The sequence below is a fragment of the Dipodomys spectabilis genome, unplaced genomic scaffold (assembly GCF_019054845.1).
Source record: "Dipodomys spectabilis isolate Male_0828 unplaced genomic scaffold, ASM1905484v1 ptg000024l, whole genome shotgun sequence".
Lineage (NCBI taxonomy): Eukaryota > Metazoa > Chordata > Mammalia > Rodentia > Heteromyidae > Dipodomys > Dipodomys spectabilis.
The window spans coordinates 23,602,287-23,623,650 of record NW_024870701.1 but is presented as its reverse complement, the minus strand read 5'-3'; the positions used below and the strand labels follow the sequence as shown (position 1 = coordinate 23,623,650).

Here is a 21,364-nt window from a genome sequence, read left to right as displayed (position 1 = left end):
ACTGAAGAAGGAAAGCAATCAATCACTTAAAGGTGTAGCTCATGCTGAAATTTTATCTTGCTAGAAGATTTGCTTTTCTAACTGGCACTTTAAAGATCCACACATATTAGGGTGGATAAAATGCCCAGTAGAAGGACTGATCCTGACTCTCAGGTAAAAGGTCTGTCTGTTACAGTTCCCCTGAGAGGAGAGAACAATAAAGAAAAAGGAACTTTAATAGAAGTAGGAGGAATAGAAAACCCCAGCCTGTGTTTTCCTAACTTTTCAAAACTTGTCAAAATGCCATAGCCTGGTAGAAGTGCTCTAAACCTATGGCAATGCCGTGTGTGTGTGTGTGTGTGTGTGTGTGTGTGTGTGTGTGTGTGTGTGTGTGTGTGTGTGTGTGTGTGTGTGTGCCTGTACTGGGACTTAAACACAAGACCAGGGTATTGTTCTTCAGTTTTGTTGCTCAAGGCTGGTGCTCTACCACTTGAGCCACAGCTTCACTTCTGGCCTTTTGCTAGTTCATTAGAAATAAGAGTCTTACGAACTTTCCTGCCTGAGCTGGCTTCAAACCAGGATCCTCAGAACTCAGCTGCCTCAGTAGCTAGGATTACAGGTATGCACCAGCAGCGCCCGGCTGTGATGTGACTTTTTGAGTCAGGCCACAACCCTGTGCTCAGCAGAGCTTGTAGATCCCTCCTACCCCATCCCAGCAGAGCTCAGAGCAGGTGCCCAGGTCCCCTGAAGCAGAGGCTTCTAGAAAGTAGCATACTTATCTTTACCACCTTGGGGCCAGGGCCAGCCTTAGCGAAGCCTCCTTCTGCTGGCTCACCAACTTTATTTCCAGAAGGGTCCATCCCAAGAGGACCATGATGGGTGTCATCAATTGTTCATCTTTCCTCTGTCTCCATACATGACAAAGGGCAAAGAGATGGGAGCGAACAGGACAAGTTGTAGCTCTGGTGAGCATAGGAAAGGCCCCAAGCCGTCAGGGGAAGCAAGTCCGATGTGCTTCGGGAGAGGAAGGCTCCGCCCTGCACAGGCTCTCTAATACAGAAGGCATACATCCCCATCAGCAAAGGGTTTTCGGGGGAAGGAGCAGAGTTGACTACACAAATGGAATATGCATTTTCTTTTGTTTTAAAAATTGGCAGCAAGCCAGATGCCAGCGGCTCACTCCTGCAATCATAGCTACTCAGGATTCTGAAATCTAAGGATTGAGGTTCAAAGTTCAATGCCAGCCTGGGTAGAAAGTCTGTGAGAGTCTTACCTCCAATTAACCATCAAAAAGCCAGAAATGGAACCTGTGGCTTAAGTGGTAGAGCACATCCTTGAGTGAAATAATTAAAGGGCAGTGCCAAGATCCTGAGTGCAAGTCCCGATACCAGCACAAAAAAGTGACTTATTTTCTTGCACCTGAATAAAATATTGCTGTGTGAACAGTAAACAATTCTTAGTTGAATTCAACAGGTGTGGTGGGTTTTAATAACTTTCTTCCTTTCTCCCTTTCCCCCTTCCTTTTTCCTCTTCCATTATACCCAACGATATCATTGTTCCTTCAGAAATTCCATGTGTGACATTTATTTCTTTCCTTTCCATTTATTGTATTTTTATTTTCTTCAGCTCATTTGTTCTGAAGCTAGAAAACTTGATCAAGGTGATTTTTAAAAGTCCATGAAAAACATTTCTAATATGTCTTAGAAAAATATTGTGTGTGTATGTGTATATGTGTGTATATGTGTGTGTGAACTTACAATGTTTCTGAGGGTTGCATTATGAGTTTCTCTTTTGATAAGAAACACCAAAGGGAGGGAAGATAAGAAGGAGTAATGAAGGGAGTACATTTGGTCAAAGTACATCACATTCATAAATGGAAATACCCTTATGCTAATAAAAATGGGGATAAAGAACATTAAGAAAATGGATGGATTTACTCTAGGTTAAGTAAAACAACAACAACAAAAAAACAGAACAACAACAACAAAACCTAGAATGAAAGAGAAAAGGGATGAAGAAGACCAATGGGTTCTGTCAGGTTCTCCATCCACCTTGCTCTGTGCCAACCTCCTCTCACCCCCAAATCATACACAACTTCAAACTACCTCCCTGCTAAGCGCCAGTGACTCCCACCTGTAATCCTACTCAGGAGGTGGAGATCTAAGGATCGTGGTTCAAAGCCAGCCCAGGCAAGGAAGTCCGTAAAACTCTTATCTCCAATAAACTACTCAAAAACGCCAGAAGTGGTGCTGTAGCTCAAGTGGTAGAGTGCTAGCCTTAAGCAAAAAGAAGCTCAGGGACAGTGCCCAGGTTCAGAGTTCAAATCCTAGGACTGGCAAAACAACAACAACAACAAAAAGAAAAACCCACACCCTTGAGCTCAACACGAACACCTGTTAGAGCCAAGAGATGGAAAACCTGTAAACTATGTGGAAATTTGGAGACCACATGGTTCAAACTTTCATTTTCTATAAAATAAAAGCAGGTTCCCAGGGTGCTATCCAAGTTCACCCATCCAGCTGCAGGCAGAGTGAGCCACAGAGAATAGGTAAGGCATGCTGGTTCTTTGTGGTCCAGGCTGGGGGCAGACCCCGCCAGGGTTGTCCAGGATTCTATTCTAGCTAACAAACCAAGGGAGCTGCTTCTGATTGGCAGGGTCACTGCCTGGATCTGGTGATGCACGCAACACAGCAGGCTGTATTTCTGGCTAGTGTTCCTGGAGTGGAAGATGGAATTGTAACACAGAAAGGGCTCAGCTTGCCTTAACTTCAGTCTATATCCTTGTGGGAAACAACTGCTTTCTATTAAATATCTCCCCATACATCAAAGCAATGTTTTCTCTCTCCTGCATCACAGACAAGGCTACAAGAATATTCTGGAAGCTGCAACTGGTGAACTTTCTGGCGGGAGTTGGAAAGTTGTTTGCTTTTTAAACCCAGATCACTAGAAAAGAGGCAATGCTTGACATACTAATCATGGTAACATCGAGATTTCAATTCATCTCGTTTCATTTCATAATATGAAAGTCATTCTCTTATCAGTATATATTAAGAACTCATACAATTGGAGAGACCTGAAAGTATTACTTCAAAAAGAATCCTTCAATAGAGAGGGGGAGAGGAATATAGTCATTATCATCAATACTACAAATACAAAATACTACACAAATTTTTGGATATGGAAGAAATTAAATATTCTTGCTGTGCCATGTTTTTTTTTTTAAAGCCTGGCTGTGTTGACATTTATTTAGTGCTTATTATAATCTTTATTTTAGGTGGTTTCTGATTGGAATGTCTGGGAGTCCTCAGTTCTCATTAAGCTGTAATCACAAACAAACAAACAAACAAAACCACTGTCAGGTATCCAGGCCTCCTGATTAAAACACAGCCTTCCTCAGAAGACTCTGCTTCTTGAGGCCTTGGCTCGTCCATGCCAGAGAGTGTGGCTGCAGGGAGCTGCTGAAATGGTGACTTTGCTATGAAGAGAGGTTCTTCCCATGGGCACACAAGCATACACTATGTGTATGCTTCAGCATGCCAGCACATGCCGGACCCATAAATCCATAATTGGACATCCTGCCTCTTTTCTATATCCTTCTCTTCAATGCTACGTATGTGAAAAGCATAGCTCAAAAGTTCTAATGCTATGGATTATTTAGTCATTTGGGGTCATTCAGTGCCTCAAGTGGTCACCTTGCAGAAAATGATCAGCATGAAGCTCAGGAACATTTCCCTCCTGCTTCAGAAATCATACATAAAAGACCTGACTTTTAGCTTTTCAGGAAGAAGCCTATGGCTTTGGTGAATTACTCTCTAGTCTACCAGAACTCTGACTTTGCTGCTTCTATCCAGTTGCAACAATTCAAGACAACAATTCAAAAGGGGGATAGAGGATGCTTGGTACTGTGGCTCATGCCTGTAATCCTAGCTACTCAGGAGGCCGAGATCTTAGGATTGTAATTTGAAGCCAACTTGGGCAAGAAATTGCAGGAGATTCTTCTTTTCAATTAACCAGCAAAACAGCATAAGTGAAGCTGTGGTTCAAGTGGTAGATTGCTAGCTTTGAGCAACAAAACAAAACAAAACAAAACAAAAAACCAAAAAAACCCACAAAAAAACACAACAAAAACCAAACCAAAACAAACAACCCTAAGGGACAATGCCCTTAGTTCAATGCATGAGTTCAAGTCCTACTAATAGCACCTAAAAAAGTGTGTGTTGGGGGGGCGCTGGCATGGAGAGGTGTACACACAAGAGAGAGGGGAGATTAAGCGAGAGCAGAAGGGAAAGTAGGCATGATCAAGGTACCATACACGCATGCATATAAGTGTCACAGTAAAACTCAGAACTTTGGATAATTAACATGCACTATTAATAATAAATAAGTACACATTCTGGAATCAGACACATTTGAGTTCAAACTCTTCTTCTGTCACTTAAAAGAGTGAAAATAGAGGACTCAGAAGACAAGACCCAACATTGAACAGTTAGCAATTAATAGAAATGAAGAGGGCACTTACCCGCCCGCTGGCTTTCCGGTGGCAGCAGGCAATGGCTGATAAAGACCTGCCAGGCTCTATTAGAAGCAGGCAGGCACCTCACCCTTTTATGCCCAGAGCCCCATTCTGCAAGTCTGAGCATTTTCTCCTCCCACTTCAGCCACCAATGCGAAGGCAGTGCTGGAGAAGCTGGTCTCTGCTTCCGGCACCTCATGTCCCTCTTCTTTCTCTGAAGTTGACATGTTGCCAATTGCTTTGCCACGTTTCCGCGGTGTTCTGTTGTCTTTGCGCCACGCTACTTCTACTCAAATCCATCCTTTTATCTTCCGTGCTATCTCTTCTACCCCTAACCTCCCCTGTGAAATACTTTTTGCAAAGAGTTTTGTAAGCCAGAAAAAGTGGGATGGCATTTTTAAACTACAAACCACAGGACAGTCGAGCAGAGCAGATTCCAGAGCCAAGTAGCTGGTTTCAGGGTGGAATGTCCTTAGACTTGACAGTTTCTGCCCAGGTGTATGAACAGCAAGACCCTGAGTGGTATAGTGATAAGAATACAGGTTGTTTTCTGTTTTCACCCTTTGCCCCACTGAGTAGAAAGCCAAAAGAGAAATGTTTGCCTGGAACCTTGTTCCTCTTTCCAGGTAAAAATCCCCGTGGGAGAGGAGATGAGGGGAGGGACTCTGCTGCTTTAAAAGTTAGGAGGCAAAAACATTCCAGAGCAGGGAAAATCTAAAATGGAAAACTCTCTTTCTTCTTGTGCTTCTTCTGAAATGCCAGTTTGGTGACTTGTTCCGTCATGGCAGACATCTAACAACTCAGGTGCACTGGTGTGAGTGCAGAATTTACATGGCTTCCCACAGAGAGCTGTGCACCTGCCACATCTGTGGCCTGCTTTCCTTTCAGCGCGGCCTTCCCTTGCCCAGTGGATGGCTGGATGTGCAGATAGTCCTTATCGGTATGCAGCCTGGCTGCAGAGGGCTCTCGGGCTCCACCCACTGGACACTTGCCAGACCACAGGGCTCCATGTCCTTACCCCATCAGAATTCCCTCCATCCAGGCGTCTGTGTTTGGAGGAGGAGCCTAGAGCGCCTAGGCTCACCACAGAAAGTTTGAGATGCAGGTGAATTTCTCTGACACTTCTCTTTGGTAAAATGAGGAGAAAACAAACAAACTCTAGAGTCACCCTGAAGTTGGAAAATGAGTCACAAGAGGAGCACGTGGGGCTAACGTTAGGAATGAAAGGAATTGCATTAGTGCATCTCTAGAGATTCAGTGAGCAAATGAGACACAATTCCTCATTGCAATAATAATAGTGATAGTGATAATGAAGATGAGGCTGACAGAACATTTGCTCTGGTTGCCTGTTGTCCCACATCCAGTCTTATGCTCATGTACTTAACTGTACAGCCACTGCAAAAATCTTTTGCAGTAAATAATATCATTCTTATTTTGCATGAGAGGAAATTGAAGTCCAGAGATGTTAAATTACTTCCCCTGGAATGTAACACCCAAATATGTACTGTTAACTTCTCTATTGCTGTCTGGTATTGCCACTTCTGTCCAGATGTTTACTTCATTCATTCATTACATCAATGAACACAATCATCAACATGCAATTACAGACTTCCTCCTGGTGCTACCAACACGTGGCACCATCGCCTTCTGGTCCCTGGCCCTGATTGGTCAGGTTGAGTATGTGGAGGAATCTTATTTCCTTTTGCCCCCTCCCTCCTTACTCTCTGCCCAGGGCCCAGTAAAACCACACCTTAAGTGCACGTCACAAAATGCAGCCTTGTCATACACGACGCATCAGATAATCTAAAGTGTGTGGGCTTTCAGGTCAACTAACCCTGGGTTTGAGTCTTGACTTGGATCCTTACCAGTTATGTAAACTTTGGTATGTTACTCACTCTCTGTGGACCTCACATTCCTCACTGTAAAGCCGGGTAAGTTTGCTTCCTTCATAAGGTTGTGAGGAGGGGTGGTCCATGTAATGCACACGGAAAGCTACCGAGCTGTGTCTCCCCTGTTGTTTGTGTTGGCTTGTCCTCGAGAATTCTTGAATGAGTCTCTCCTTCCAGCTTGAACTGGGGAGGAGCTGCTTCCTGGTCTTGACATCAGAAGGGGTGCAACTGTGAGCCTGTAGGGAACCCCCAAACAGGCAGCAATGCGGAGCTTGCCCATTTTACATGGTGTCAGGTGATGTTGCTGCCCCATCTGTGGCTGTGGAGAGAGCTCCCAGGCTGCAGAGACAACTAGTCCCGCCGCAGGTGCTCCCAGTGTTTTGAAATGTCCCTGAGTGTATCGTTCAATGCCTTTCTTTCAGTTCTTTCTGAAACTGGACTAATTATGCTGCATCTTCCAACTTCTTGAACTGGCAAATTTAGTCAGAAATTTATATCAGCGCTATAGCAACTCTAGATCTGTGGTCTCATAATTAAGCCCAGAAAAAGGTGGATAGTGAGTTAAACCTTGAGTCCAATCAGAGACAAGCAGGCTGATGAGATGAACAAAACAATACCTGCTGTGGTTTAGATGTGAAGGTTTGTGTGCTGGAAGCTTAGCCCCCAGTATTGTGATATTAAGAGGTGATGGAACTTTTAAGAGGAGGTGCCTAATGGGAGGTCATTGGAGGCACCTCTGCCAGAAGGGATTAAAGTAGTTATCCTGGGAATCTACTGTGTAAATTAACTAATTTCTCAGTAACTTTTTATCTCCTAGGAGAAACTTATTTTAAAACAGTATCTCTAACAGTCTTTGAAGGGTAAAGAGAAGTTACCTAGGGGATGCTGTTGTAGTGAAGATACTCTGAGCTTTGCTTTGTAATCCCAACCTTCTATTGGAGGAGATGATGTCTGCAGTAGCCTTTCAGTTCAGTTATACAAGAGATGATGTCCTGAAGTTCCTAGAGGAGTCATAGCTTTCTTCTTCTTCTTCAAACAGTTTTACCTACTAAATGTGTTCTGCTTTATCACTTTAAAATAATCCCAACCTATTATGAAGTGCAAGAAGATTCATAGACATATGAGATGTATTCTTTTTGTGTTGAGTATGTCTGGGTACTGAGGCTTGAACTCAGGGCCTAAAGATCTCATTTGGCTTTTTGTTTTTGCTCAAGGCTGGCAACTGGCTATTGGAGCCACACCTCCACTTCTGGCTTTTTGTTGATTAATTGGAAATAAGAATCTGTTGGATTTGTCTTTCTCAGCTGGCTTCAAATCTTGATTCTCAGATATAAGGCTCCTGAGTAGCTAGGATGACAGGCCTGAACTACTGGTGCCTGGCTGAGATGTTATTTTCAATACTAAGAATTTTCATTTGGTGAAATTTTCTATCTTTTGGAGTTCTCTATTCTCTTAAATGTGTATTGCTTCTCAAGTTGGTTTGATTCTCAATTCTTCTCTCTAGTTTCCCTTGGCAAGCTCCCTCCTTTTCCTTCCTCTCCCATTCTATTTAACCTTAGGACACTAGTTTATGTTTCGTTAGTTTATTGAACAGTCCTGGGGTGGGCATACATATGCACTAGTTCAGGTTCTAACAAGATGGATTTATCACCCTTCAGCTTCTCAATTGGCTCATTACTGGGTAGAGGAGGGGCACTAAAGAAATTATTCTGAGGCTTATCTGCAAATATTTGGGGAGTTTTGAAAATATACTGTCCCTTCTTTAGCGAGTCTAATGTGCTTGGTTTGAGGTATAGGATTAAAAACAAAACCAAGGTAAAGGTAAGAAGCACTGGGGGTGAATCCAATTAACCCTGATTTTGCACTTTTACACCATGGATCAGATGAATATTTGAGTTTGACCAAGCTCAAGTTTTCAACCAGCAATAATACCATAGGGAAAATGAGTTAAGCTTTCTGAACCTTAATTTTACTATAAAATTAATGGAGATTAATAATATCTGCCTTGCCAAATGGAAAGATCAAACAAGATCATAGCACATAAGAAGCACATTCAAGAAAAGGTAGTTTGTGCTATTCTTTCCAACTACAGTTCTTATTTCCAACCTCCTTATTTCAGCCATTGTACAAACTGATGCCATTGTTACTTCTTAGGCTCAGGTAGTGGTACACACCTGTATCCCCCAGCATTCTGGAGGCTGAAATAGGAGGCTCACAAGTTCAAGGCTACATAGCAGACACAGAATTAAAACAAAACAAAACAAACAAGCAAAAATAAAACAAGTAGCCGATGCTAGTGGCTCAGGCTTGGAATCCTACTATTCAGGAGGCTGAGATATGAGGATCGTGGTTTGAAATCAGCCCTGGCAGGAAAGTCTGTGAGGCTCTTATCTCTAATTAACTAGCAAAAAAGCTGGAAGTAGTGCTCAAGTGGAAGAGTGCTAGTCTTGAATGAAAAAGCTTACAGACAGCTTGTAGGCCCTGAGTCCAAGCCCTAGGATTGGCATAAAAACGAAACAACCCCCCCTCCCAACAAACAAAACAAACATGCTTCCTGAGTCAGGATCAGATGATGGATCTGACTGAGTTCTCCCTGAAATAGAGATGAAGGCTTAACTTCATTCACTCAGGCTAATGTTCTCCAACTCGTGCAACTCCAAAAGCGTGGCGGACAGACAAGCAGCTTTGAATATCTGGGAATTTTGTTGGAAATGAGCATCGCAGTCCTCCTAGGACCTTCTGAATCAGAGTTGCATTTTAACTAAGTCCCCGAGAGATCTGTGTGTATACTGCACTTGGGAGCCCTGCTCTAAGAGTTTTGAAGAGAAGGAATCAATTCAGGCTCCTGGAGTGGTGACAGTTTACAGATTCCAGCGTCTCGGCTGGGGATGCTATGGTGAGCCAAGTGAATTGTGGTTGTCTTCCAGCTGGCAGCAGAGACTGCGCTGGCACAGTCTGGGCCACACCTGTGGAAAGCAGTGCTGTAGGCAAAACCTGTTGTCCAGTCATTCCACCTGACTCCATCAAGTCGCTCCATCAGGCTCCACCCTCTGCTGGATACCAGTTGCTTCACTAAGCTTGGTGGATGATGCCTCATGGCCATCAATCAGCTTGAAGGATTATCATAGGTCAGGAGAGTTTGCAGCTTGCACGCATAGGGCAGGCTTCCTCCAGCCCAGGAGGCTTGGCTGAAGCCCCTGTGGTCCAGCCTGAGGTCTTTGTGTCCTGCTTAGCACTTCAGGAACACCCCCTTGCCCCTCCCCCCTTGTTCCCAGTCTTGATCTTCTTTAAGCATCTTTCTTACGGCCCTTCCCTTTTCATACTGCATGTTAGATTCTTTCATCTTTTATACCACATGAACCATGTCTCCAACTCTATCTTGCATTTTTCCCCCCAGGTAAGGCCTTCCTTTTTTTTTCTTTCTGCTGGTCATGGGGCCTGAACTCTGGGCCTGGGTGCTGTCCCTCAGCTCTTCAGCTCAAGGCTAGCGCTCTACCACTTGAGCCACAGCACCACTTCCAGCTTTTTCTGCTTATGTGGTGCTGAGGAATCGAACCCAGGGCCTCAGGCATACAAGGCAAGCGCTCTACCACTGAGCCACCTTCCCAGCCCTACGCCTTCCATTTTTGCATGGGATTGACCTCAGACTACAACCTTTTTATTTATGCCTCCCACGTAGTTGGGGTGATAGGTATCCACTGCCTACCACACCTGGCATATTAATTAAGCTAAGACATTGTTAACTGTTTTCCTAGGCTGCAATTGAACTTTGATCCCTCTGATTTCCATTTGCCCAATAGCTAGGATTAGAGACTTGAGCCACTCTGTCAGGTCTGCACCTGTACTTTCCTTAGCCCTACATTACAGCAATAGACTGGTCGAATGCACATTTGCAAAGGACATCTGCCTTCCTATTGGCTGCCCTCTGCACTCCATGGTGAGTGGGTGAATGTCTCCCACAGAGATTCACTGTAGATAGCTGAACGTGGTAGCCCATTCAGGAGGCTCAGGCAGGAGGATCTCAAGGTAGAAACCTCTCAAGTTAGACTACATAGTGAAATCCCATCTTAAAATACAGTGACAACAACAACAACTAACCAATCAAACAAGATACCCAGAAACCAAATCCTACCAATCAGGAGGGAAAGGTGAATTTTCAGGGGAGAGCTGTAATGATCGGCCTGCGTCACTCAGAGTATTTTTCTTTTCTCTTATCGTGTGTATCATTATTTGCCATCAAACAATTTTGCGAGTCTTTGCTTTATTGTACTTGTTCGCTGGCCTACAAGCTTCCGGGGTGTGGAATCCAGGCTGTTTTTGTGCATTACTTAGTCCCAGTATTGGGTTCAGCGTGTGGTCATTAAGGCTCTCAGGAGATATGTGTTGAGTCACTGCATGAATAAAATGGGTGAATGACTCCAGGGACTTGACAGGTCGGTCAGGCTCTTGTGTGGTACTTAACTAAGAGGGAGCATGGTATTTTTGGGGAAGGAGTAAGTAGGAGCCTATGTCCCCTAAGAGCAGGCTCCAGCATTACTACAGGAACGTCTAGTCTAAGGGGCAGAGCCTCTACCACTGGGGATAAACATGGATGGCTGTTGCTCACCCGGTCCCACTTCAGGTCAGCCATCTATAGCGGCAAGCAGCCAGCACTCTGTTGTGTCAGATGTTCGGCTTGCCTTTGGGGATGCCCTGCAGCAGGGCAGGTCCAAGTCTTTAACACCAGGTTTGTAGATTGTCTAGTTCGGGGGGGGGGGGACACCTAGGCCATTCTGAGGGTAGTAAGCAGAAAAGAAGCTTCACTTCTCCAGAGCCTCCATGTTAGTGATTGGTGCAGACAACAGAGGATAGTTTCCCAATCCCAGCCGCCAAACAGGCCAGTGTAATCAAGGGAGGCATACGGTCCCCAAGGCCTCCCTTTTACAAGAGTTGCCTGTGGACTCCTCATACATTGGCCAGTTCACTGCTTCCTGGTATCTAGGATTCAACCCCTTATCCTCAGGTTGGAGGCCGTTCTACCAGGGCCTCTCCCATCATCCCCTCCTTCCCTGTTCCCATGCGACTATAAATCTAGATGAGTCCTCTAGATACTGGCAGATGGTATGAGAAGTCAGTTTGCAAATCCTGGTACATGAATGAGATGCAAAGGAGCATATGTCACAGTCAAGGCTGACTGTGAGCAGTACTGACATGGAGGGGAATGGTGCTTCCTGAGAGAAGGTTTGTAATCTCATTTGCTCAAGAGTAAGTCCACCGCACCGTCTCTCTGAGGGAGGGTCAGGTGCTTGTCAAATTTGATCAAGACCTGGTAGTTGTTCATAATAGCAGATGGTGTACAATTAAACGCTACCTTGTAGACAGACTTGATTTAGGGTTAAAGAGTTTGGGGTAGATCAGTAATGAAGGCAGAGGGAGGCGTATGGAGGATTTGGGCCTAGAAAGGCCCTTTATATCTGAGTAGCACTGAATGAAGGTGGGGAGAGGGTTTCTGGGGAGTGCCCTGAGGGTGGGTGGACTGAGTGCTGATGTTGTGGGGTTGTGGAGAGCTGTGGATGGCATGGGAGGGTGTGCGCTCTGAGTCACAGCCTTTGAGCCCTGAGTGCTCTGGAAAGCAATGCTCTTTTATGTTGTAGAAGACATCGGAACAGCAAGTGCGCTCTGACAGCTATTCTCTCAGGTTACCTGACCCCAGACACCCCAGCCCCACCAACGGGCTCAGCATCAGATAGTGTCCTAAGAAAAATACTTCACTATAAAAGGAGAATATGCAACCTTAGCAGATGAGCAGAATAGCTCAATAGCTACGTACATATGACCATGTAAGATAAGGCTAAGGGAAATGAACTCTAAGACATGGACACAAGAGGTTTTTGTTTGTTGTTGTTGTTGGTAATGTACTATGTGATTTCTTTTTTCCTTTGTGTTTTTCCCCCTATGGTTTATCCCCTGTTGTCATTATATTTGATTTTGGTACCCTGGGTATTGTATATATGTTTATCTGAATTAGGGAAGGGGAGGCGAACAAAAGAAGGCTGAGACAAAGGACTAAGGGGGAACCAATGCAGCAGCGATACTCACAAGACACTGTGTTGGAAATGATCTGTTCAACTAGGGGCCTTGGGGGAGGGAAAGAGGGAAAAATGAGGGAGGGGGTAACAAGTTTGACAAGAAATGTACTTACTCCCTTACTTACGTAACTGTAAACCCCCTGTACATCACCTTGACAATAAAACTAAATATAATGAAAATATGTAAATGTAAACCTCAGCGGGCTTTGTGTGTGTGTATATATGCCCTACTGGGGCTTGAACTCAGGCTTTATGCTCTCACTCAGCTTTTTCTGCTTATGGTTGGCCCTCTACCACTTGAACTGCACTGGACTTCCAGTTTTTTTCTGGTTCATTGGAGTTTAAGATTCTTTTACATTTTTTTAATCTGCCTGGGCTGGCTTTGAACTGTGATTCTCAGATCTCAGCCTCTTGAGTAGTTACGATTATAAGTTTGTTTGTTGCTTTTGGCAGGAGAGGTATTGAGGATTGAACTAAGGGACTTGCACTCGCTACGCAAGGGCTCTACCACTTGAGCCACAGTGAACAGAAAAATATCTGAAATAATGAAATACTGCTAAGTTCCAAATTATGGGGCAATAGGAATGTGAATGTGTTGAGGTCCTTTGCATAAAGTCCATGTTCAAGTAGTAACTTTGACAAACTATATGCAAACCATAAACCCAGAAACCTCATTTTCCTTCTCAAAGTCTGAGCGAAACAGGCAGGAGAGGTGATACACACCTATAGTCCAGCACTCAGGAGGCTGAGGCAAGGAGGATTGGGTCTAGCCTGAGTCACATTTCAAGACTGCCTCCAAATACATTTTTTAAAAAATAGACTGAGACCTAAACAAACTGTGTCGTCTCTATTTCGCATGCCTTCCTAAGCTCTCCATAATGATAGGTGGAATCTAGCACTTTGTACCTCTAACTTTGTGTGGCAGGTGACTGATAATTGCAGCTGATTGAGGAGGTTTATCTCACAGAGAAGAAGTTTGGGAAAGAAGAAATTTCTTTTGGCTATCAGCTTTTTCCTCATCTAGTCAATACCCACATTTCTGTTTGATTTTGGATCAAATGGAAGTTACTAGCAAGTAAGAAGTAGTAGCTGTCTGTTACAAAAAGTCATGAAATACCTGCCAGATCATTAGAATTTCAAAGGAACTCTTTACAAGTTGGGGCCTCTCTGGAAACTACGGTGCCTAGAAACAAACTCTCTAAAGCTCTGTTGCCACTAACTGCAGTGGGCTGGGTTGGGGTGCTTCTTACAGAACTAACAAAAATAAAAGGATGGTTTTCCTGCTAGGCAGGCTGCAGCCTGAGACTTACCAGAAGGAGAATTAAAGCATTGGGAAATGACACCATCAATTACAAAAGCAGCACTGAAGGGGTCTGTTTGATCCCTGCGCAGTTTACTGTGAGTGCACAAAGCAAGGCAAAGGAACAGGTCTAGCTGTACAGGAACAGAAGAGGAGGAGCTCTGAGGTTCTGTGTCCAGCACAGTGCCACAGTGAAGGCAGCATTCAGGGCAATTATTGGAGAGTCACTTATGCGTGGCTGAAGGTTTGAAGCCAGGGAAGCTCTTTAGGAGCCCATAGGCTCTGTGGTAGGATAGTACCAACAGGGAAAGGTCTGCAAATCAGAGATAAAATGGGGGAGGGAAAGAACTACCAATGGACGTAGGGTGGAGGAAGAGCAATTCAAAAGGGCACTGAGGAAGTGGGGTGACCGTCAGTCACACTGGGGCTGGTAGGCATACACAGGCACTGCCGCTTCCTACACTTCCCACACTTGCCACACTGCATCTCCTTCCTAGGACCACACCTGCTGGAAATGCAAGCATATTCACAACCCACATACGTAGAACAAGGTCTCAGACAGCAGTACTCAGAGGAGCCCCAAATGGGACATGACCCCACGGGCCTTGGAGACTAGAATGGGTAAATAATCCACACGGGGTATGCATGGAGCTCACGGGCTCATGATGTTGATTGAGAGACAGAGACAGAGAGAGACAGACGCAAAGAGGACAAATGGTTGCTGGCTCCTCTCCTGGGTCACTAGGGACGGCACCGTGTTCCATCCCATCGCCACCACGGATGGGAGAAGGGGCCACAGGATTCCATTCACCCCAGCTTCAAAGCCAGGTAGAGTGACCGGAGTCAGGCTGCTGGTTCCCCAGTGGAAATTCTGAGTGCTGATGATGTTTTTCTTCATCTGGATGCTGGTAAATATGTATTTTGCCCTAAGCTTGTGATAGGTCCCTAAGGGACATCTATTATGTGTTCAAGATGATGGTGTGGAGCCTGTGCTCCACATGGCAGGCAGCCAGCCATCAGTCTCGTGAGGCTGTGTTTGAGATCTCTGCACGGGTGGGTAGAAACGCCCAGGATATCCAGAATGTGGTAGGTGATTCGGGAGTCTGCTCTGGGTAAGTCTGGGAAGATGGCGGTATTGAATTTGGGGACTGTTTTCACAGGAGTGGCAGGAAAAGTAGAGCCGATGTGTCTTTGCGGATAGCAGGGTATCCGGGGAAGGCAGGAAGACGGTGAGAAGGAATGGCTTTATTCATTGCTCCCTGACACAAGCGCTCTCTCTCCACTTGGCTCTGATGGCTCTGACTGATATTTTGATGGGATGGAGGGGGCAGGTAATTCTTTGTTACCTTTTCTTTTCTTTTTAAAGCTAAGGAGGTAGAGCTGCGCACAGTAGGTGTCTCAATCCTATAATCCTAGCGACTTGGGAAGCAGAGCTTTGGGGATTTGGGTTCAAGCCCAGACACAAAGATGTTCATGAGACTGGCTTACACCATGGCTGGTTATGGTGGTATGTGCCTGCCATCCCTAGCAATATAGGAGGTACAGGTAGGATCACTAAGCATAAGGTAAGATCCTTCTTCAACAAATAACCAAGGCAAAAAGGAGCTAGAGGCATGACCCAAGTGGCAGAGCGCCTGCTTGGAAAACAGGAGGCTTTAAGTTCAATTTCTACTGCTCTCCCTTCCTTCCTCCCCAAAACAAATCGCTGAGGAAGAACAGGGTTGGCAAAGTGACCTGCCCAGGACAAGCGAGCAGTGGCGTGAAGGTGCACCCAGCCTTCCACGTCTAGGGTGTGCAATGGCTTCAGGTTCTGTACCTGCAGATTCCAGAGGGAGGCTAGGAACCCAGGTAGCTCAGCCAAGCTTAGAGGTCCGGCTGAGGGGTGGCTGTGGGTGACATCTGCTCCACACTTCTCCCGGGAGCTCACAGGCCTCTCTACATAAAGGAGGAACGTGCACACACAGGCTAGTTGTCTCAGGGCCTCCTGGGGCCTCCTGCTGTGCTTTGCCTGAGGTAGTGGGCAGATCAGAAGGTCAATGCAGAATCCCAAACATCTGAGTAACACTGGGACCCAAAATGAAGGGTCACTAACACATCGTCAATGCGTCCAGGACATTTCCTGTAATGGAAAATACCAGGGCTACCAAACACCCTCATGAAGCATCAAGCATCTCTTCTGCATTTACAGAAATGCAGAAGAGAGAACACACAATATTCCCATCCCAAGGCTTGAACTCTGGGCTTGAGCACTGTCCCTAAGTTTTTTTGTTTTGTTTTTGTTTTTTTGCTTACAGCTAGCTCTCTATCACTTGAGCTACAGTTCCATCTCTGGCTTTTTTTTAACTGTATTTTTTTTCTTTTTTGGCACTGGGAACGGAACCCAGGATGTTGTACCTACTAGGCAAGCATGTTGCCACTGAGCTACACCCCAGCTCTCCTCTGGCTTTTTGGTGGTTAGTTAGAGATAGTTAGAGTCTTACAGACTCCTGCCTGGGTTGGCTTTGGTCAGTAATAGTCACTGGCACTTGGCTTTTATTAGTTTTTAATGGGACCTGGAATGAAGTACTTTAGGACTAACTGTCCTGATTCCCTCCCCAGTGCATTTGCTTAGGCTGATCCTTTTAGGAAGATGACAGATGACTGAACCGCTGGTTCTGAAGCTTCTGAGCATCAAAATAGGTAGATCTGGGATAAGTCCAGTTGCACTTTTCTTCGACTTCCTTTACTTTCAAATGGGATGGCCCACTCAGTGGTACTGATGAGATGGTACATGTGAAGCCCCCAGCAAGGAGATAAGCAAGGGCCCGCAGGCAGCCATGTGTAATGATCTTATGGCGCAAATAGCAGAATAAAACATACACACTTAGTGTGAGGCTGAAAGAATGTTCTAACGTGGAAAAGCTTCGTGAGTGTAAGTGTACATGTATGTTAGCATATGTGGGTGGGAGAAAGGCTAAACACACAAGCAATAACTGGCTCATGAGCAGCTTATGTGTCAAGCTCAGGAGTGTGGGTTTTATCCTTCATGCAGATAAAACCTCAGAAGGATGCTAAGTAGATACCACCATGAAGTCCACCTAGCCAATGTCACAGCCATTTCCTCCATCCTCAATTCTACCTCATCTTGACCATCGCTGATTCTACCACTGCCACCAGCTCTATGTCTGCCATTCCCGACTCTACCACCTCCAGCGTTCCTAGGTCTGCCATCACCACCTTCAACCCTGTCAATGCTACCACACCTGTAGCATCATCACGAGCACCATTCCCAATTCCATCACCAGGGTACTATGATAATTGCCTTCACAGATTGAATTAATATGATGTGGATTATAGCTCAGTGACTAGGAGAATGAAGTTTAAATAATGCTTTTGGAAAAACAACCAGCGTATATTAGAGAAAGACAGCTGGTTGGGTGGAATGGGCAGTATGGGGGTGGGGCCAGCTTGTTGGAGAGGGTGCCAGTTTTCTAACTTATGTCTTCTGGAGCTATGAGCTGTATTGCATGCCCAACAGCAGTGTCAGGACCAAAAACTGCAGAGGAGATGGGAAGCTTTCTGAGTACATGGGTGAAAGACAGCTATAATTGAACTTAGCTTTGTTAATAATAAAATATTAAAAATTATGTGTATAATTCAGGGTTTCTGGTTTCCCATCTGTGCAAACCACTGATTCATGGTAGAATAATAGCCAGGAGCTTGTCGAGGAGGTTTACCTCTCCGATCTTATTGCAGTTTGAATAGAATTGTAACAGGTCTGTATTAATTGCCTGTTAGGATGAGATCTTGTCATCAAATACGTACCTCAGGCCTCATAAGGTCTTTTATTAGCAGCTATGCACTCTCAAGTACTTCAATTTCCTCTTGCAGATGGGTGAATCAGTGAAGCAGAGACAGACCGGGAGACTGGACCCTCAGCGGATAGTCTGCTTGGAAAAAGAACATGAAACAATTGGAGCCTTGTGTGTGACTTTTGGAAGTGCTCTGGCGCCCTCTGGTGACAATTAGAAAGTGTCACAAGCCAAAGGATGTCCCCTCGCCCCCTCCCCCCAACCCTGGATCACATCCAGCCTTTACAGACTCTGTGGATTTTTAAGCAACATCATAAAGGGGAGTGTGCAGACTGGGACAGGAGAGGAGAGGAGTTTGGTACAGAAAAGCTTTCTTTCTTTTTTTGTGGTGGAGCTTGACCTGTGGGCCTGGGCTCTATCCTTGAGCTTCAGCTCAGGGCAAGCACTCTACCACTTGAGCTACAGCTCCACTTCTGGTTTTCTGGTGGTTAACTGGAGATAAGAGTCTCGGGACACAAGTGATTTTCTCTTTCTTGCTATTGTTTTTTAATGTATTTATAATATACTATGTGATTTTTTTGTTTCTTTTGTATGTTCTTCCCCTATGGTATAACCCTGTTTTCACTGTATTTGATTCCCTTGCCCTGCATCTTGTATATCTGTTTTTCTAATTTGGGGAGGGGAAGGGAAATAACAAAATGCTGTCATAAGGATACAGGTTGACCCATTTTAACAATGAGATGTACAAGACACTATGTTGAAAACAAACTTTACAACTTGGGGGGAGGAGGAGGAATTGGGGAAGTGGGGAGGGAAGAGGAGGTGGGGAGGGAAGGGATGGTATGGGAAAAACAAAGGAGGAGGTAACAATGCTCAATAGGAAATGTACTCATTACCGTATGCATGTAACGGTAACCCTTTTCTACAATATTTTTACAATAAAAATGTATACAAAAAAAAGAGTCTCATGGACTTTCTTGCCTGGCTGACTTTTAAACTGCGATCCTCAGGTCTCAGCCTCCTGAGTAGTGAGTATTACAGGCGTGAACCAACAGTACCCAGGTGAGAAAAGCTTTCTTGATTCTAAATGTTTGTCAGCCTCTACCTCCATCTGTCTCTCTGACAGGCAATGAACTGAGCACTGTCCTCAAACTTTGATTTGCAGAGAGCACGAGGATAAGAGTCTGGGTTCCACCCTAGAGTCTGGTTTGGTCTGAGGGGACAATAGAAATCCATGTGATCCTAATGGAGGTAGTTCTTAGACTGCACTTACACAAAACAAAGCAACACAAGAAGACATCGTTACTATGTAGCTTAACAATGAGTACTTCAACCTGTGTGCAGGCATACAGCTGAGCCAGGTTGAGCTGCAGAAGGAGACCTTGTCTCTAAAACCCAAAAGTTGGGGTTGTAATTCAATGGTGAAGCACTTGACTGGCACATAGAATGTCCTGGGTTCAATCCCCAGCACAGGAAAATAAAATAAAATAAGACTAAAATACATTGATAATTATTTTAGCTGCAAAGTAAAGACGGGGCTCCTAAAATAAACTGCTAAGGGAATGCTAGAGGAAATTCACAAGCACTCACATGTTGCTGTCTTGTATCTATTCTGACCTGGTTATAGATAAAAGAGTCAACAAAACACACAACTGTCAACTATCTTGTTGGCTTAATATTCAAAAATCAAGTTGATACGTTTCAGTAACATTCAAACTGATCTGTTTCCTCACAAAAGTGTAATTACAAAATTCCAGCTCCTTAGAAATATACCCCAGGAGAAGTCGACCTTTCACTGAACCTGGTGGGTGTGTCAGGGTTCAGGGACCTGTAGAACTCCATCCATGCCCTCAAAGGGCTTAGAGTCTGTGTCTATGGAAAGCCTGGGGCTGAGTGAGGGCCTGCTAGAGGGAAGCAGCTTTTAAGGATAGATGGGCCTGGCGTTGGTGGCTCATGCCTGTAATCCCAGCCACTCAGGAGGCTGAAATCTAAGGATTGCAGTTCAAAGCCAGCCTGGGCAGGAAAGTCCATGAGATTCTTATGTCCAATAAACCACGCAGAAAACTGGAAGTGGTGATGTGGCTCAAGTGGTAGAATGCTAGCCTTGAACTGAAGAGCTCAGGGACAGTGCCCAGGCCCAGAGTTCAAGCCCCAAGACCAGAAAAAAAGAAAAAAAAGATAGACAGGAGGCCCAGGAAGGGAGGGGGGTGTAGCAGCCAAGCCCGAGATCTGCACTTTGAGCTTGTGTCCTGAGCTGTCTTGCTCTATGCCAGGCTTGTCAGAAACTTAGTGGGTATTCATGTCTCTCAGCGAGATTAAAAACAACCCCTTCTCCCAGATGACCGACACAGGATTCCATAGATCTCATTTTTGTTGTTGCTTGTTGTTTTGTTGAGCCTAAGCCTTGCTAGATAAAGAGCCTCTTGCTTAGCCTCCCAAGTGCTGGGGTTATAGGCGTGCGCCACCATGTGCAGCTTCTACAGGTCTTTAGAGAGACTAGGAGTACAGGATAAACATCCAGACGTAGAGCTCAAGAACTCAGCCAATTGCAGATCACCTCTGACTCTAGGGGCGGAGACAACCTCTATGACAAAGTCATGCTGCCTCGGGGCTCCTCCCACTTTCTCGAAAACCTTCTTCCTTCAGCTTATCTTCCATGGAGTGTGTGGGCCAGGCCTGAGCATGGTGATTTTTACATACGTGGCTGCATGAATTGCCTGTCTCCCTGCCTGATCAAGTCTTATATGCTCAGGCCAAGCTACAGGTGCCGGTCTCTCTCCAACAGTATAGTAGATCCTCGTGTCTCAGACGTACCCCACAAGAAGCAAGCAAGTGGTAGAGGGAGGAGTAAGAGCCACCTCTCATCCCTGTCCCATCCCCGCCCCCTGGGAAGTTTTCAGAGTTCAGAGTCTTCTTAACTTGTACATGACAACCAATCTGTGTTCCCTCTTCCTTTCCTGTACCACCAGGCCCATGGCCTTTGCTCTTTCTCTTGTGTCTGTGTTCTGCTTTTCTTCTACTCCTTTCCCTCTTATCTACTGGCTGCCAGCTTCCTGCCTGCTGGTCTCCAGAGCCATCACAGCTCATGCCCATCCTCAGCAGCCGCTGTCAGCACCTCTGCACACCTCCCCCCTTCGAGCCCCACCCCCACGCAGCTCTCCATTCCTACCTGCTCACAGGCCCATGGCTGTATCTTATTGGCAGCCCCAGGACTCCACCAGGCCTGAACTGCCAGACCCAGTGCCATGTGGTTGGAGGGGCTGCTGGCAACCTCGTTGCTTTCCTTCTCCTTGTCAGGACCACTACGTTCGCTTAGCAGACTTCCGGGCCAATGCAAGAGCTTGTTTGTCTGCTTGGTTTACTGAACCGGATGTTTCTGGTAAGTGGCTTCAGTTTTCTTTATTTAGTTTCTAACAGGGTACAAGTCTGGGCCCCCCCAACAACACTGAGAAAGAGATAGGCTTCATAGTTGAGGGTTCTCTGTGTTGTACATCTGCCTTCTGCCTCCAGTGCTCCGCGCTTCTCTGTGGACTGTCTGCACCTTACACACAACCCACCTGGGGACCCAGATAGGGGGTTGAGAGCCTCCAGGAGTGACTCTGATTGGAGGCACTGGGACCTAGGAAACAGTTCCCAACGTGTTTTCTGCTCATTAGAATACTGCAGGAGCTTTAAAAACACACATGGCCCAATCCCACTGCTGATTTGTCCAGGGTAGAATGATTCTCTTCTGTCAAGGAGTAGGAGACTATGTAGTGATCTCAAATGCAAGACCTCGACCCAACCGCATTTGTGTAATACGAGTTTTTGGAAGGCTCCATCTG

At 45.4% G+C, this 21,364-nt stretch overlaps 2 protein-coding genes across 4 annotated transcripts in view; both read right to left on the bottom strand.

Moving 5' to 3' along the window:
• Slc14a1 (solute carrier family 14 member 1 (Kidd blood group)) overlaps positions 1 to 20,855 on the bottom strand; it is a 37,118-nt gene extending 16,263 nt beyond the window's left edge. The window contains exons 1-2 of one of the 3 annotated variants that reach the window (XM_042675020.1): positions 20,710 to 20,855; positions 17,554 to 17,675 (exon numbers count right to left, since the gene is read on the bottom strand). In XM_042675020.1, coding sequence (XP_042530954.1) covers positions 17,554 to 17,565 — 12 coding nt within the window. In that variant the 5' untranslated portion in view covers positions 17,566 to 17,675; positions 20,710 to 20,855. Of the gene's footprint in view, positions 1 to 3,236; positions 3,266 to 4,498; positions 4,764 to 17,553; positions 17,676 to 20,709 lie in introns of those variants that run through there. The other 2 variants (XM_042675021.1, XM_042675022.1) reach the window with 2 other exon arrangements.
• Slc14a2 (solute carrier family 14 member 2) overlaps positions 20,131 to 21,364 on the bottom strand; it is a 411,248-nt gene continuing 410,014 nt past the window's right edge. Inside the window, exon 22 of the mRNA XM_042675019.1 lies at positions 20,131 to 20,144. The gene's annotated coding sequence lies outside the window, so the exon portion shown is untranslated. The remainder of the gene's footprint in view (positions 20,145 to 21,364) is intronic.